At 39.7% G+C, this 18025-nt stretch overlaps 1 protein-coding gene and 1 long non-coding RNA gene across 4 annotated transcripts in view; both read right to left on the reverse strand.

Annotated features, from left to right (window-relative positions):
- Positions 8227–11089, reverse strand: LOC102177798 (oocyte zinc finger protein XlCOF19-like). Its single transcript, XM_013966073.2, has 2 exons — positions 11024–11089; positions 8227–9857 (listed from the first exon to the last, which is right to left on the reverse strand). Exons 1-2 carry the CDS (start codon positions 11087–11089, stop codon positions 9099–9101), a joined length of 825 nt encoding a protein of 274 aa, XP_013821527.2. The 3' UTR covers positions 8227–9098.
- LOC106502429 overlaps positions 11598–18025 on the reverse strand; it is a 51669-nt gene continuing 45241 nt past the window's right edge. For 2 of the 3 annotated variants that reach the window (XR_001296011.2, XR_001296013.2), the window contains exon 4: positions 11598–11617. This is a non-coding gene — a long non-coding RNA (uncharacterized LOC106502429). Of the gene's footprint in view, positions 11618–16182; positions 16272–18025 lie in introns of those variants that run through there. The other variant, XR_001296012.2, reaches the window with a different exon arrangement.

Consider the following 18025-nt stretch of genomic DNA (forward strand, 5'->3'; position numbering starts at 1 on the left):
GTGACCCTATGGACTCTAGCCCACCAGGCTCCTGTCCATGGGATTCTCCAGGTGGCAAGAATACTGGAGTGGATTGACATACCCTTCTCCAGGGGACCTTCCTGACACAGGGATTGAACCCACATCTCTTACATCTCCTGCATTGGCAGGTGGGTTATTTACCACTAGTGCCACCTGAGAAGCCCTTACCCTCTCTGCTGCTCTTCAATTTTATCTTGTAGATACAAGTATTCATCTCATCTGACCTTACTACAGCCTGAAAAACTCTCTTTTCTTGCAGTTTTAAGTAGCAGGAGTTTCATTAAATAAAGCCAAAGTACAGACCTGAGAAAGGATGAGTGGGTTGCATGGAAACCAGCAGCAGCCTGGTTTTCATTTTTATACGGCATATCTGCTGTAACAAAATCTCTCAGTTGTCATTTTTCTAACCTCATTTTTGCAATACAGTCCCTTGATATAGATTTCTGGATTAACTTTTTTGTGATGAGAAAGATGTCATCCGCCAGGTTGTTTCCATGTATAATAAGGTCTCTATATTCCCTCCAGAAGCTTTATTAAAAAATAATCTGTTGTAATTTGTCATGCCAACTCAGCCTATTGATACCTTCCTTTTTTTCCTGCCAAGAATGCCTGGGCAAGTACATTTAATGTGTTGATAAAGTGAACTCCACAGACCTCTCCCACCATCAGCACTGGGGATGATGTTATAACTGCACCAGCCCTTTTGATTTTAATTATGATTATAGGACACAACACAGCAAGAAACCATCAGGCTACTTTGAAGAACAAGGTTTTTTACTCACAGGTCCTTGCATGTAGGTGGCAAATGGGGGCCACTCTGAGTTATGTGGAGAATGGGAGGAAGGGCACCCATGGGGATCTCTGTTAATTAAAATTAGGAGGGTGTGGTGTCAATAATTTCATGGGTTCACAATTTTATGGTGAATATAAATGATAGGAGCTGTAATTAAGGAATGGGAAAGCGCTCCAGCAGGTCAGTTATAAGGTTACCCAGAAAAATCTTTTCCTTTATGTACATATTACTTTGGATGCTAAGGGTCTTAATTGCAGAACATAGGAGCTTCGATCTTCATTGTAGCATATGAACTCTTAGTTGCAGTATCTGAAATCTAATTCCCCAACCAGTAATCGAACCTGGGCCCCCTGCTTTGGGGGAATGGGGTCCTGGCCACTGAACCACTAGTGAAGTACCCATCCAGTACTTTCTAAAAGGGAAATTTTATGGGCAGGGCAGTCTGTTTCCTCCATTAGTAGTTTTGCTAATAGCTTTGTCACACCACTGGCAATACCTTTGAGATAGATGTCTTTAAAATTGATGCCAGGGCAATCAGAAGTTTTGTGTAGGCACTTATACTACAATCCACCCTATGATGTCAAGGTATCAGATTTAATGGTGAGGACATTAACAGCCTTGGTAGCAAATAAGCTAAGTCAGGGGTAGATACCAAGAAAGTATGCATCTGATTTCGATTATGATAGCAAATCTGATAATTATACAAACAGTTGTCGGAAATCCAAACTCAAAAGGTACAGCCATGAAAATGCATCATTACTCTTGGAGGCCTAGGGACTCTTTTGAAAGCTGTGGATAAAATTATGGAATATTTTATTGTTTTGGACCATGTAAGTCTGAACTTGTCTTAACTAGTGATGAACATGCAACAAGTGGTCCCAAGGAGAGCACAAACTGCTTTTCCTTGGCCAGAAGACAATCTAGTGCTGGGTGGTTTTCTGAAACCACAATCTAGTGCTGGGTGGAGCAAGAAACACACGGGACTGTTGCACAAAGGAGAGGGTTTCATGGAAACTTTGTGTATGTTTGGTTAAGACTGACAAAGTTGTATGTTGGCCCCAACTACCCAATTTAGGTGAACAGGGCCAGTATTCTCATGCCCAGTTCAGTCAGAGTAGAATGCCAAAACCCAAGACTGAAATGAAAATGGCTTTTTGTCAGTAGTAGACAAGCAGATTAGGAAAGAGATTCTTTGTGTCCAAAGGTTCACATCTTCAGAGGCAGGAAGAGGGATACAAGGGTGCACTTGGTAGGTAGCCCTGGGCAAGTGAATCAGAAGCCTGAGGTAGAGTCATGGACTGTGTGGGATTCTCTCGCTGTGGGCTTACAGTGCAATCTAAAGGTGACCATTCTTTTTCTTTTTTTTTTTTTTTACTTTATTTTACTTTACAATACTGTATTGATTTTGCCATACATCAACATGAATCCGCCATGGGTGTACACGTGTTCCCCATCCTGAATCCCCCTCCCACCTCCTTCCCCATACCATCTCTCTGGGTCATTCCAGTGCACCAGCCTCAAGCATCCTGTATCCCGCATCAAACCTAGACTGGCGATTCATTTCTTATATGATATTATACATGTTTCAATGCCATTCTCCCAAATCCTCCCACCCTCTCCCTCTCCCACAGAGTCCAAAAGTCTGTTCTATACATCTGTGTCTCTTTTGCTGTCTCGCATACAGGGTTATCATTACCATCTTTCTAAATTCCATATATATGTGTTAGTATACTGTATCAGTGTTTTTCTTTCTGGCTTACTTCACTCTGTATAATCGGCTCCAGATTATAGAATTGATTCTCATTAGAATTGATTCAAATGTATTCTTTTTAATGGCTGAGTAATACTCCATTGTGTATATGTACCACAGCTTTCTTATCCATTCATCTGCTGATGGACATCTAGGTTGCTTCCATGTCCTGGCTATTATAAACAGTGCTGCGATGAACATTGGGGTAGACGTGTCTCTCTCAATTCTGGTTTCCTCAGTGTGTATGCCCAGCAGTGGGATTGCTAGGTCATAGGCAGTTCTATTTCCAATTTCTTAAGGAATCTCCACACTGTTCTCTATAGTGGCTGTACTAGTTTGCATTCCCACCAACAGTGTAAGAGGGTTCCCTTTTCTCCACATAAAGGTGACCATTCTTACTGTAAAATATTCACTGGGCCTTCAGTGAAACAAGGACTTCTTGTCTGTCTCTGCTGAGTTTCAGTGGCATGGTTAAAGGGGTACATGACCAAGATTTGTGTCTGGGCAAAGACTTACCAAGGAAGTTTGAAGGTTAATCTCAAAAGGATCCTTTAAGAGCTACTGGAGTAGAAAATGGGTGCAGCATGTAACTGAAGAGTGGACAGGTAAAAGACATCATTTGTTAAGTGGAGTTGACTGAAATTGAATATGTCATTAGAGTATCAGTTCAATTCAGTTCAGTTCAGTCACTCAGTCATGTCCCAACTCTTTGCAATCCCGACTGCTGCACACCAGGCTTCCCTGTCGATCACCAACTCCCAAAGCTTACTCAAACTCATGTCCATCGAGTCAGTGATGCCATCCAACCATCTCATTCTCTGTTGTCCCCTTCTCCTTCCGCCTTCAATCTTTCCCAGCATCAGGGTCTTTTCCAGTGAGTCAGTTCTTCGCATCAAGTGGCCAAAGTATTGGAGTTTCAACTTCAGCATCAGTCCTTCCAATGAATATTCAGGACTGATTTCCTTTAGGATGGACTGGCTGGATCTCCTTGCAGTCCAAGGGACTCTCAAGAGTCTTCGCCAACACCACAGTTCAAAAGCATCAATTCTTCAGCACTCAGTTTTCTTTATAGTCCAACTCTCACATCCATACAGGTAAAGTATAAGAGACTGTATGAGATTGAAAAGTCAAACAACAAGCCTAGCAATTTCTGACTTCAAAGTAGGGGCAGCCCACTTAGCTACTGGGTATAAATGTTGGTAGTATTTGCAAACCATCTTGCCGGTGATGTGGAAAGTGTAGGGGAAGTGTAGTGGATGAGGTTGTGAGTATAAGCGGTAGTCCTGGTAGGGAATGGTTGCAGCCAGCAGGCATCCCGGTTGGGAATTCTCATGCAACCACAGTAAACTGGAAGGTCATGGGAGCAGGGGAAAGCAGCAAGTCTGAATAAGTAGTACTTCTTGGAAGGAAAGCTATCTGCTCTGACAAGAGAGTGTATGTGCAGTCTGACAGGCATATTCATATTAGGTAAGCTGTGCTATCAAGCCATGCCCAGAAAGTTTCTACATGGGTTTTCAGTTTATGAAGGAGTTACTGAATCTCCTCAGGAGCTTCAGAAGGCAGTGGCACAAGATGTCCACAATACTTAGAGTTGTTCATTAATTTTTTTTTGCAACACTGTATTAGGGATTAGAGCCATTGCTTTGTTCTTACCCAGCAGTAAGGCCAGTTAAGAACCACAGGGCTGGATATATATGAAAATAGCCAATATGCAACAAGTTTGTACTGTGCTGTGCTGAGTCGGTCATGTCCGACTTTTTGTGACCCCCATGGACTGTAGCCTCCCAGGCTCCCTCTGTCCATGGAATTTTCCTGGCAAGAATACTGGAGTGTGTTGCCATTTCCTACTCCTGGGGATCTTTCCCACACAGTAAACTCACCAAGTTTATTGCACACAATACAGGTTAATCACAGCAGTGAACATTCAAAGGAAATAATGAACCACACTAAAGGAGAAGTTGAAGAAAGAAATGTTTCAGCACCAGCAGCAGTCTCTGGTCAAGTAATTAGTCTATAGAGACAAGCAGGAGTGGGAAGTCACCTCTTGCTCCCATACTTACTCTAGAAGAATCAGCCTGAACAGCTGTGAGTATGGTAGAGAGGGGTCATCTAGCAAAGTACCTTCAAGTTGCTGAGTTGAATGGTCTCATTTGAAGGAGTCTGCCAGGAGGGCATAATGGTTACACCCCAAGGGGTCACCACATCTCTTATTAGCTGCTCCTTTTGACCCACTGAAGTCTTTTCTTGGATCTGGTCAAAAAAATTCCCTATCTAAAAAAAATTTTTTTTTTAATTCCAGTATAGTTGGTTTATAATGTTGTGTTATTTTCTGGTGCACAGCAGTAATTCAATTATATAAACACACACACACATACATATATATACACACATACACATAAATACAACAAGAGAAAGAAAAACAAAACCCAAAGTCAGCAGAGAGGAAAAAATCATGAAGATCAGAGCAGAAATAAATGAAATAGAAACAAGAAACAGCAAAGATCAATAAAATTGAAAGCTGGTCTTCTGAGAAGATAAAATTGATAAACCTTTAGCTGAAGTCATTAAGCAAAATAAAGGGGGGATTCAAATCAATAAATAAAATTAGAAACCAAAAAGGAAAAATTACAGCTGACATCCCAGACATACAGAAGATCCATCCTAAGAGACTACTAATACAAGCAACTATATGTGAATAAAATGGACAGCCTGTAAGAAATGGAGAAATAATTGGAAAGATTCAACCTTTCAAGACTAAACCAGGAAGATATTAACAGACCAGGAACAAATAAGGAAATAGAAACTGTAATCTTCCAAGAAACAGAAGTCCAGTGAAAATGGCATCACAGGTGATTTCTATCAAACATTTAGACAAGAGCTAACACTTATCCTGCTCAAACTCTTTCAAAAAGTTGCAAAGAGAGGAACACTACTAAACTTCTTCTATAAGGCCACCATCACCCTGATACAAAAATCAGACAAAAAAATTCAAGTTACAGACCAATATCACTGATGAACACAGACACAAAAACCTCAACAAAGTACTACCAAAGAGAATCCAACAACAGATTAAAAGAATCATACACCATGATAAAGTGGAATTTATTCCAGGAATGTAAGACTTTTTCAATACAGGCAAATCAATCAATGGGATACATCATTTTAACAAATTAAAACCATATAATCATCTCAATAGATTCAGAAAAAGCTTCTGACAAAATTTAACACCAATTTATGACAAAATCTTTCCAGAAGATGGGCAGAGAGGGAACTTACCTCAACATAATAAAGGCCATATATCACTAATCCATAGCAACCATAATTCTCAATAGTGAAAACCTGAAAGCATTCCCTCTAAGATCAGTAACAGAACAAGGATGTCCCCTCTCATCATTATTATTCAACATAGTTTTTGAAGTCCTAGCCATGACAATCAGAGAAGAAAAGGAAAAAAAAAAAAGGAATGCAAAGTCGAAAAGAAGTAAAACCATTACTGTCTGCAGATGACACAATCCTATGCATAGAAATTCCTAAAGACACCACCAGACAACTCCTAAAGCTAATCAATGAATCTGGTAAAGCTATGGGATACAAATTAATGCACGGAAATCTCCTGCATTCCTATACACTAAAAACTAAAGTGCAGAAAGAGAAATTGACTACACGACTCGAAGAAATCTACAGATTCAAATGCAATCCCTATCAAACTACAAATGGCACTCTTCATAGCATTGAATTTTGCAAAGAGTTTTACAATTTGTATAGAAAAACAAGACCCCAAATAGCCAAAGCAATTTTGTGAAAGAAAAACAGCTGAGGGAATCAAGCTCCCCAATTTCAGGTGATAATGCAAAGCTACAGTAATAATGACAGTGTGGTACTGGCACAGAAATAGTAATATAGATCAATGGTACAGGACAGAAAGTCCAGAGAAAAACCCAGGCATCTATGGTCAACTATCTATAACAAAAGAGGAAATAACATGAAATGGAGAAAAGACATCCTCTTTCCATTAAGTGGCACTGGGAGAACTAGACAGCTGCATGTTAAAGAATGAAATTAGAACACTATCTAACAAGATACACAACAATAAACTCAAAATGAATTAAAGACGTAAATGTTAAAGACCAGATAGTATAAAACATTACAGAGGAAAAGATAGGAAAAACACTCTTTGACATAAATTGTAGCAAGATCTCTTTTGACCACCTCCTCAAATAATGAAAATAAAAACAAAGAAATGAGACCCAATTATAAATAATGGCTTTTGCACAGCAAAGGAAACCATAAACAAGATGAAAAGACAACCCTCAGAAGGGGAAAAATATTTCCAAATAAAGAAGTGAACAAAAGGTTAATCTCCAAAATACAGAAGCAGTTCATGAAGCTCAATTTAAAAAAAAAATCCCAACAATCCAATCTAAAAATGAGCAGAAGACAGGAAATAAAGACATTACTAAATAGACATTACTCCAAAGAAGGGATACAGATGACGAAGAGGCACAAAAAAAGATGCTTATCATCACTAATTATTAGAGAAATGTTAAAACTACAATAAGGTATCATCTTTCACCTGTCAGAATATCCACCATTAAAAAAATCCACAAATAGTAAATGCTGGAGATGGTATAGAGAAAAGGAAACACTCTTGCATTGTTGGTGGGAACATAAATTGATACAGCCACTGTGGAAAAGTATATGAAGATTCTTTTGAAAACCAGGAATAAAACTACCATATGACCCAGCATTTCCTAGTGGGCATATACCTGAGAGAACCATAACTCAAAAAGATGCAGGTACCCCAATGTTCAAGGAGGCAATATTTACAATAGCCAGGATGGAAATCATTGAATGTCCAACAGATTAGCAGATAAAGAAGATGTGGTACATATATACAATGGAATATTTCCAGCCATAAAAGGGAACGAAATTGAGTCATCTGTACACAGGTGGACAGATTTGGACTCCTTCTTGTAGAGTGAAGTAGGTCAGAAAAGGAAAAAAAAAAAATATTAACCCAGGTACATGGAATCTTAAAAAACGGTACCAATGAACCTAGTTGCAGGGCAGGGAGAGAAGATGCAGGCACTGAGAACCAACCATGTGGACACTTGAAGGGAAGAGGAAGGTGGGATGAATTGGAAGATGAGGTTTGACATAAATACACTACCACCTGTAAAATAGAAAGCTAATGGGAATCTGCTGTATAGCACAGGGAGCTCAGCTCAGTGCTCTGTGATGACATGAATGGATTGGATAGGGGAGGGAGATCCAAGTGGGAGAAGATATATGTATACATATAACTGGTTCACTTCTTGTATAACAGAAACTAACAAAAAATTGTAACAGAATTATATACCAATTTTTTTTTAAAAAAAAAAGTAAGTTATCAAAATGGAGGATTGCATAATGATAAGGAGGTGGAGTCAAACAGAAGATATAAAAATCCTTAAAAGTATGGTTCAGAAAACAGTTCATCAAAATAAGAGGAAAAAACTGATAAAAATTAGCTTGAAAGTTCAGCAGAATTCCATTTGCACTTAATGGATTCATCAGTCAAAATAAGCACACAGTTGAACTGAGCAGCACCATCAATCAATGGGATCCAATCAACATTTATACAATATTTTATTCTATGACATTAAAACACACATTATTTAGCTCAAAGTCTGAGATAGACAATATTGTGGGTAAAAATGCACAATTTAAAGTTCGCAGAAGAAATCCTTCAAAGTAGGATCCCACTGAGTAGCCTGGCTGAATCAGTAGTCTGTCCATAATTGATTAATATCAAGGACTGTTCTCCTGTGTGAGTCTTCTAATGTCTAAAGTGGGCTGAAATCTGGTTCAAACATTACTCATTCACAATAAACATAAAGGATGTCTCTGAGTTTTGTTGATGGATGGTTGATTTCTCATAGACAAAATTTCCTGTTTTATTATATTCACTGAACTTCCTCTGAGTTCTCTGATGCTGCACTACCGGTCAGTTTCCACCCACCCCACCCCACTCTCTTTCTAGTACATCCGTACAGTTACTCTGACAGTTTCTAAGATCTGACTTTTAGGTAAAAGCTTTCCCATGATAATGGGGTTTCTCCCCTATGTGACTTCTCTGATGTATTCCTAGGCCTGAAAGGCTGCATCAAGTTTTCTAAAGCTCATTACATTCATAGCAGGTCTCTTATGTGTGGAGTGATATACTCTGAAGATTAGTTTATAAGAAAAAACTTATCAACTTTCAATACCCATAAAATTTCACCAAGTGTGAGTTCTCTGAAAACATTATAGGACTGGCATCTGTCTACAATCTTTTTCACAATCGATGCATTCATAGGATGTCTCCCCTGTGAATTCACTGATGAAGGATTAGATGAAAATTTCCACAGGATTTACCACACTTATTAATTACACTCCTCTGGTTTCTCTCTTGTATGAATTTTCTGATGCCTAGTGAGGTGGCACTTCTTAGAGAGACATTTCCCACACTTACTTCATAGGTTTTCTCCCTATTATGAGTTCTCTGATGCATTTTTAGGAACGATTACAAGGCAAAGGCATTTCCACATTCACTGCACTCAAAGGTTCTTCCTGGGTGTGAATTCTCTCATGAACAGTGGGGTAACTTTTTGTACTGAAGGATTTTCCACATTTATTACACTCATAGGGTTTCTCTCCTGTGTGACTTCTCTGATGAATAGTGAAGTAACTTTTTGTACTGAATGATTTCCCACATTTATCACACTCATAGGCTTTCTCCCCTGTGTGACTTCTCTGATGAACAATAAGGTAACTTTTTCCATAGAAGCATCTTCCGTATGTGTTACACTGATACGCTTTTTCCCTTCTGTGAATTCTCTGATGCACAATGAGGTATGCTTTGCTAGAGATAGATTTCCCACACTCACTATATTCATAGCGTTTCTCCCCTGTGTGAATTTTCTTATGTTGCTTGAGGTATGACTTGCGGGTAAAAGCTTTCTTATATTCATTAGATGCAAAAGGTTTCTCCCCACTATGAGTTGTATGATGGTCAATGAGGTTTGACTTCCTAGAGAAGGATTTTCCACATTCTTCACATCCATAGGGCTTCACACTTATTTGAGCTCTCTGATGCACACTAAAGGTATTCTGAGAAGATAAGGTTTGCTGAAATATTGTACCATTGCAGAAGCTCCTCTTTGTGTCAAGTTTCTGGGATATGGTAAGGGCTGCATGAGAGTTTAAGTGACTTCTAATTTCAAAGGTCTTGATTCCTGAGTGACTGTTCTCATGTTCTCTGCAGTGTGACTTCTAGCTGAAAGTTTTCTCACTTGTGTCTGTAGTTTGAATTGACTAAAGTCTTGCTGCAAAAGTTTTCCTTCATTTGCCAGGCTTTTCTTTAAGAGGTTATCAAGTCTGCATTCTTAAGAAAGGAAAAAAAATGGTTAATGAAGATGAGACAACACATTTCTGTTTCAGGATGCAGCCTTTATATGTGTCTTATATTTTATTTGACCATTTGGTTTTTAGTCACCAAATCTTACCAAAATAAACAAATTCCAAATGTGTTCCCATACTCCTTGAGAAACAAAGACACCAAAATTATGATTATCACTATAAACCTGAATTTTAAAAATAACAGAAAATCAATAACTAGAGAACTCTCAAAAGTGGTCCACTAAGAAACATGAAAATTAGAGTTTGGGATGACTGATTCTCAGCAGTAGGTATAACTGCAAGAGAAATCTGTCAGTAATGGTTTTCAACACTATATCAAAGAAGGAATTGGACTGTAGAATAAAATCGATGTCTAGGTTCTTATACATTCAACTAGAGATCACAGTGGTAGGATACTGAGTAGTCAATAACCTTCAGCTGGAGTTTCCTCATTTCAACTCCACATATAAACACTAAAACAAATTCATACTTGCACCGATTTTTCTCCTGATTAAAGAAGCAATTCTATAGTTCAAATCCTCCTGAAGAAATTCACAGGTATATAAATGTACAGAAGTTAAAAACTGATGAGACATAAAATAACACACTGACCTGCAATGAACCCATTTTTTATATGCTGGCTGTGATGCCTCAGTTTATCACATCAGGGTTGTTCAACAAAACACTGTTGAACATCAAATCATAACTTTTCCCTTTCATTATGATTACGCACTCTCCTGAGCATAGTCTTTTTTATTTTTATTTTTTTGCCATACAACATCCAGTGTGAGGTCTTAGTTCTCTGACCAGGGATGGAATCCCTGAACCCTGCAGTGGAACTAATGACAGGAACGTCCAGGGAAGTCACCCTGAAACTCGTCTCAATCAGCACGAAGCTCCATGTAAGTATTCCATGCACTGATGAACATATAGTAACAGTTTCTATTAACTGAGACCCTTTAATCTCATGCTTCACCCTATTTCCAAAAGCCTACTTTATTAATTTCTCATAAGTTTCTTTTATGTTTGACTGCTCTTACCCAGGATGTTTCACTTCCCATGTAACATGCCAGACCTACGCCCAAATCTAAGATGGCAGTGAGCATGCCACTCTAAATACAACAGATAAAAAGGGTCAAGTGGCATCATGCTGAAAAGCAAACTTTTAAAAAATCTGCTTTTAGGCATATTGGATATTCAGGTTCAGTTCAGTTCAGTCACTCAGTCGTGTCCAACTCTTTGCGACCCCATGAATCACAGCAGGCCAGGCCTCCCTGTCCATCACCAACCCGCAGAGTTCATTCAAACTCATGTCCTTCGAGTCAGTGATGCCATCCAGCCATCTCATCCTCTGTCGTCCCCTTCTCCTAATGCCCCCAATCCCTCCCAGCATCAGGGTCTTTTCCACTGAGTCAACTCTTCACATCAGGTGGCCAAAGAGTATTGGAGTTTCAGCTTCAGCATCAGTCCTTCCAATGAACACCCAGGACTGATCTTCTTTAGGATGGACTGGTTGGATCTCCTCTCAGTCCAAGGTACTTTCAAGAGTCTTCTCCAACACCACAGTTCAAAAGCATCAATTCTTCAGTGCTCAGCTTTCTTCACAGTCCAGCTCTCACATCCATACATGACCACTGGAAAAGGATATTCAGGTTACTATTTCATAACTCTGTGATATTTTTCTATTCTAGTCTGGCCAGGCCATATGTCTCCCATTCTGTCTCTTAGTTGTTCAGTCCTGTCTGACTCTTTGTGACACATGGACTGTAGCCACCAGGTTCCTGTCTTCCTTAACTATAATAATACTTATCATTTTCAGTAAGTATCTTCTACCCACATTCTTTCTCTAAGTAACTCTACATCACAATTTTGAAATTAAAGATTAATCTAGATATCTTTGAGGCCATGCTATTTTCAAAAGTTAACCAAGAATATATATTCTAGAGTTTCCCAACACTAATTTACACTTTCACAATACTGCCTATGTCATTTATCTTAACAATGAATACATGAAGAGCACACACATTTTAAAGTAAATTACTATTATTTAAATCAGGATCACTTTAAATTGATGGCACACTCAGTTCTTAGCAATCCCTAAAACAATGATTTGTCTTTTAACTGATACCATTTCACATCCTAGAAAATATATTGCATGCAGCTTTGAACTCCTAAATCTGGAACAGAACCCTCATTCTGTGATTATTTTTGCACCCCTCAAGGAGATCCAACCAGTCCATTCTGTAGGAGATGAACCCTTGGATTTCTTTGGAAGGAATGATGCTAAAGCTGAAGCTCCAGTACTTTGGACACCTCATGCGAAGAGTTGACTCATTGGAGAAGACTCTGATGCTGGGAGAGATTGGGGGCAGGAGGAGAAGGGGACGACCCAGGATGAGATGGCTGGATGGCATCACGGACTCGATGGACGTGAGTCTGAGTGAACTCCGGGAGATGGTGATGGACAGGGAGGCCTGGAGTGCTGCGATTCATGGGGTCGCAAAGAGTCAGACACAACTGAGTGACTGAACTGAACTGAACTGTGATATAAAATAAATTAACAAGTCCTTAAAATACAGTCCTTAAAAAACAGAAACTAACCTCAGTTTTGTTGGCTCAGATTCAATGCAAATATACATGATATTTCACAAGTGAAAGACATCTGACTGATGCATCAATAAATATGAAATACCACCCTCAAAGCCAACTCTATATTCAATCCAATGTAATGATACATTACCAGTTATACAAAATATTCCAGAAGAGGCAGGAACCAAGTAGGGAATAATATTTTGTGTTGCAGCGTGGGCAGCTGCGATGGCGCACAAGCACGTCTGAGAGGAGCTACCCCACGTCCGAGGTCAGGGGCAGAAGCTGGGAGGTCCCCATGCCTGAGCGGCAATGACCAAGAGGCGCTACCCCACGTCTGAGGTCAGGGGCAACGGCCGGGAGGAGCTACCTCACATCCAAGGTCGGGGCAGTGGCTGAGAGTGCCAGGCTGCGACAGCTCAGGAGCAGCCGAGAGGAGCTACCCCATGTCCGAGGTCAGGGGCAGTGGCCGAGAGGAGCTACCCCATGCCCGAGAAGCAGTGGCTGCATGGGTGCAGGAGGGCCTAGAGCAGCTACTACACGTTCAAGGTCAGGAAGGGCAGTGGTGAGGAGATACCACTCGTCCAAAAGAGTCTGAAATGCAGTATTTGGATGCAATCTCAAAACCAACAGAATGATCTCTGTTCGTTTCCAAGGCAAACCATTTAATATCACAGTAATCCAAGTCTATGCCCCAACCAGTAACGCTGAAGAAGCTGAAGATGAACAGTTCTATGAAGACCTACAGACCTTTTAGAACTAACACCCAAAAAAGATGTCCTTTTCATTATAGGGTACTGGAATGCAAAACTAGGAAGTCAAGAAACACCTGGAGTAACAGGCAAATTTGGCCTTGGAATACGGAATAAAGCAGGGCAAAAGCTAATGGAATTTTTCCAAGAGAACGCACTGGTCATAGCAAACACCCTCTTCCAACAACACAAGAGAAGACTCTACACATGGACATCACCAGATGGTCAACACCAAAATGAGATTGATTATATTCTTTGCAGCCAAAGATGGAGAAGCTCTATACAGTCAGCAAAAACAAGACTGGGAGCTGACTGTGGCTCAGATCATGAGTTCCTTATTGCCAAATTCAAACTGAAATTGAAGAAAGTAAGGAAAACCACTAGACCATTCAGGTATGACCTAAATCAAATCCCTTATGATTATACAGAGGAAGTGAGAAACAGATTTAAGGGTCTAGATCTGATAGAGTGCCTGATGAACTATGGATGGAGGTTCATGACATTGTACAGGAGACAGGGATCAAGATCATCCCCATGGAAAATAAATGCAAAAAAGCAAAATGGCTGTCTGGGGAGGCCTTACAAATAGCTGTGAAAAGAAGAGAGGCGAAAAGCAAAGGAGAAAAGGAAAGATATAAGCATCTGAATGCAGACTTCCAAAGAGTAGCAAGGAGAGATAAGAAAGCCTTCCTCAGCGATCAATGCAAAGAAATAGAGGAAAACAACAGAATGGGGAAGACTAGAGATCTCTTCAAGAAAATTAGAGATACCAAAGGAATATTTCATGCAAAGATGGGCTTGATAAAGGACAGAAATGGTATAGCCTAACAGAAGCAGAAGATATTAAGAAGAGGTGGCAAGAATACACAGAAGAACTGTACAAAAAAGATCTTCATGACCAAGATAATCACGATGGTACGATCACTCATCTAGAGCCAGACATCCTGGAATGTGAAGTCAAGTGGGCCTTAGAAAGTATCACTAAGAAAGAAGCTAGTGGAAGTGATGGCATTCCAGTTGAGCTGTTTCAAATCCTGAAAGATGATGCTGTGAAAGTGCTGCACTCAATATGCCAGCAAATTTGGAAGCAGTGGCCACAGGACTGGAAAAGGTCAGTTTTCATGCCAATCCCAAAGAAAGGCAATGCCAAAGAATGCTCAAACTACTACACAATTGCACTCATCTCACATGCTAGTAAATTAATACTCAAAATTCTCCAAGCCAGGCTTCAGCAATACGTGAACCGTGAACTTCCAGATGTTCAAGCTGGTTTTAGAAAAGGCAGAGGAACCAGAGATCAAATTGCCAACATCCGCTGGATCATGGAAAAAGCAAGAAAGTTCCAGAAAAACACCTATTTCTGCTTTATTGACTATGCCAAAGCCTTGATTGTGTGGATCACAATAAACTGTGGAGAATTCTGAAAGAGATGGGAATATCAGACCACCTGATCTGCCTCTTGAGAAACCTATATGCAGGTCAGGTAGCAAGAGTTAGAACTGGACAGGGAACAACAGACTGGTTCCAAATAGGAAAAGGAGTACAGCAAGGCTGTATATTGTCACCCTGCTTATTTAATTTCTATGCAGAATACATCATGAGAAACCCTGGGCTGGAAGAAGCACAAGCTGGAATCAAGATTGCCAGGAGAAACATCAATAACCTCAGATATGCAGATAACACCACCCATATGGCAGAAAGTGATGAGGAACTAAAGAGCCTCTTGATGAAAGTGAAAGAGGAGAGTGAAAAAGTTAGCTTAAAGCTCAACATTCAGAAAATGAAGATCATGGCATCTGGTCCCATCACTTCATGGCAAATAGATGGGGAAACAGTGGAAACAGTGTCAAGATTTATTTTGGGGAGCTCCAAAATCACTGCAGATGGTGACTGCAGCCATGAAATTAAAAGATGTTTACTCCTTGGAAGAAAAGTTATGACCAACGTAGATAGCATATTGAAAAGCAGGGACATTACTTTGCCAACAAAGGTCCATCTAGTCAAGCCTATGGTTTTTCCAATGGTCATGTATGGATGCGAGAGTTGGACTGTGAAGAAAGCTGAGCACCGAAGAATTGATGTTTTTGAACTGTGGTGTTGGAGAAGACTCTTGAGAGTCCCTTGGACTGCAAGGAGATCCAACCAGTCTATTCTGAAGGAGATCCGCCCTGGGTGTTCTTGGAAGGAATGATGCTAAAGCTGAAACTCCAGTACTTTGGGCACCTCATGCGAAGAGTTGACTCATTTGAAAAGACTCTGATGCTGGGAGGGATTGGGGGCAGGTGGAAAAGGGGACGACAGAGGATGAGATGGCTGGATGGCATCAATGACTCGATGGACGTGAGTTTGAGTGAACTCTGGGAGATGGTGATGGACAGAGAGGCCTGGCATACTGTGATTCATGGGGTCTCAAAGAGTTGGACACTACTGAGCAAGTGATCTGAACTGATAATACATTATAATTTACACAGAAACATTTGTATATTTTGTGCATATGTGTTACTTTTAAAATTCAGGTATATAGTGATAACCGTATAATTTTGGTGTCACCAAAACTTCCACTGTCCATGAAATTTTCCAGACAAGAATAATGGAGTGGGTTTCCATTTTTGATCCCAGGGGATTTTCCCAAGCCAGGGATCAAACCCACATCTCTTGAGCCTCCTGCACTGGTAGGTGGACTATTTACCATTGGGCCTTCTGGGAAGCCTATACTAGGTTTACTGTTTCTAAACTTCAAGATTTAAGTCCCCACAAAGAACACTGTTTAACACTGTTTCACAATGGTCACCTCTAACTGAAACATTTTCAATCTTATTTCCCCAGGAGTTGTATTGACACTTCAGCTCACCTGCATGAGTCTTGTTTATAGACTCCTCCTTTAATAAAAATGGATCTTTTCCTTGCTTCAACTTGACAATTACATCTGGTTTTGTAAAACAATAACCTATAAATGGGAAATAATTTAGGATTTAGTTCAACTCCAAGTGCTTTCACATACATGAATGAAGGAAGGCACTGTTACAGGAGTGCAGCATGCTGACGGTGCTCATTTGACCTTTCCTTTGGAGGGAAGCTGAATATCTTTTTTTCTGGATCAAAAAAGAAACTGATCTCATTAAACTCCTGTATCATAATCAGTCTACATATACATAGGTTTAAATAAGGCTCTGCAAACAAACTTCCATATCATGGCCTTGATAGTGTAAGAGGAATGGCATACACCCTGCAACTGGAAACTGGTCAAAAAATAAAGAAAATAAAAAGACACAAAAAGGAATCAGTTAACAGAAATCATGAGGCAGAAGAATGAATAAGTGAGCTGAAAGACAGATTGGTAGAAATCACTGCTGCAGAATAAAGAATGAGAAGAAACAAGGATAGGTAAAATAATTTTTAAAATGGGGAGGGAAGGTTCACAATTTGCAATTTCAATTACTCTGTTTACATCAAACCCTCCTGTTTCTCATTTATATTACTGTCTCTACTCACAAAATACTTTTGTATTCTCAATACTACCTCACTTCTGATTGCTGAGTATGGGTGTTTCAATTCAGTTCTGACAGTATCTGCAGATCCCACTGTCCAGGGGTTGAGTCCCACAAAATCACCTCCCCAAAATTTAGATGTCAATTACAAGTCTAGATTGCGACCTGTCACTCAGATCAACTGCCTATAAATCAGAGGTCCCATATCTGATTTAATTTGCTAGAACTGCTCACAGAACTCCAAAGAACAGTTTCTTACCTCTAATAGATTGCCAGTTTTATTACAAAGCATGCATCTCAGTAACAGTCAGATAAAAAAGCTGCATAGGGCAGACCTTCCAGGCCATCTAAGAGCCTCACCCTACCACCACCTCCAAATGTTCAGCAACAATGAAGTTCTCTGTACCCAGAGTTCAGAAATATTTATGGATACCTCAACATATAGGAATAATTGTTATTAGTAATTAAGTCAATCTAAACCCTCCCCGCTCCCTCCCTGCCTGAAAGTCAAGAGTGTGGGACTAGAAGTCACAACCCTCTAATCATTTGATTGGTATTCTTGGAACAAGCCTACATCTTCAGGTTTTCAAAGTCACCTCTTTAACATGAACTCAAGTATGGTTGAAAGGGGTTTGTTATGAATAACAAAAAGCATTTGTTATAAATATTGTTTTGAATATTCTGTTACAGAAAACAAAATAATATCAATCTCTCTCTTATCATTTAAGAAATTGCAATCATTTTAGAACTCTGTACCAGAAACACAGATGAAGACTAAGTACTTATTATAAATCACAATATCATACATTACTACTTCTTATTATTCATCACAATATCATATTCTACTTTTTTTAAACCTTCAGTTTTCCAAATATCTTTTTTTTTTAATTAACCATTTATTCTTGGTGTGCTGGGTTGTCATTGCTGTGCTCAGGGTTTCTCTAGTTACAGTACATGGGCTTCTCATTGCAGTAGCTTCTCTTGTTACAGAGAGCACATGATCAAGTACAAGGGCTTCAATACTTGTGGCTCTTAGGCTCTAGAGTGTGGGCTTGGTAGCTGTGTCACAAGGGATCTGTTGCTCAGAGGCAAGTGGAATCTTCCCATTGCAGGAACAGAACTCATGTCCCATACATTGGCAGGCAGATTCTTATCCACTGTACTACCTGGAGAGTCCTACCTTACTATACTATTAAGGTAGTACTGATGTAAG

Source organism: Capra hircus, chromosome 8 (assembly GCF_001704415.2).
Source record: "Capra hircus breed San Clemente chromosome 8, ASM170441v1, whole genome shotgun sequence".
Classification (NCBI taxonomy): domain Eukaryota; kingdom Metazoa; phylum Chordata; class Mammalia; order Artiodactyla; family Bovidae; genus Capra; species Capra hircus.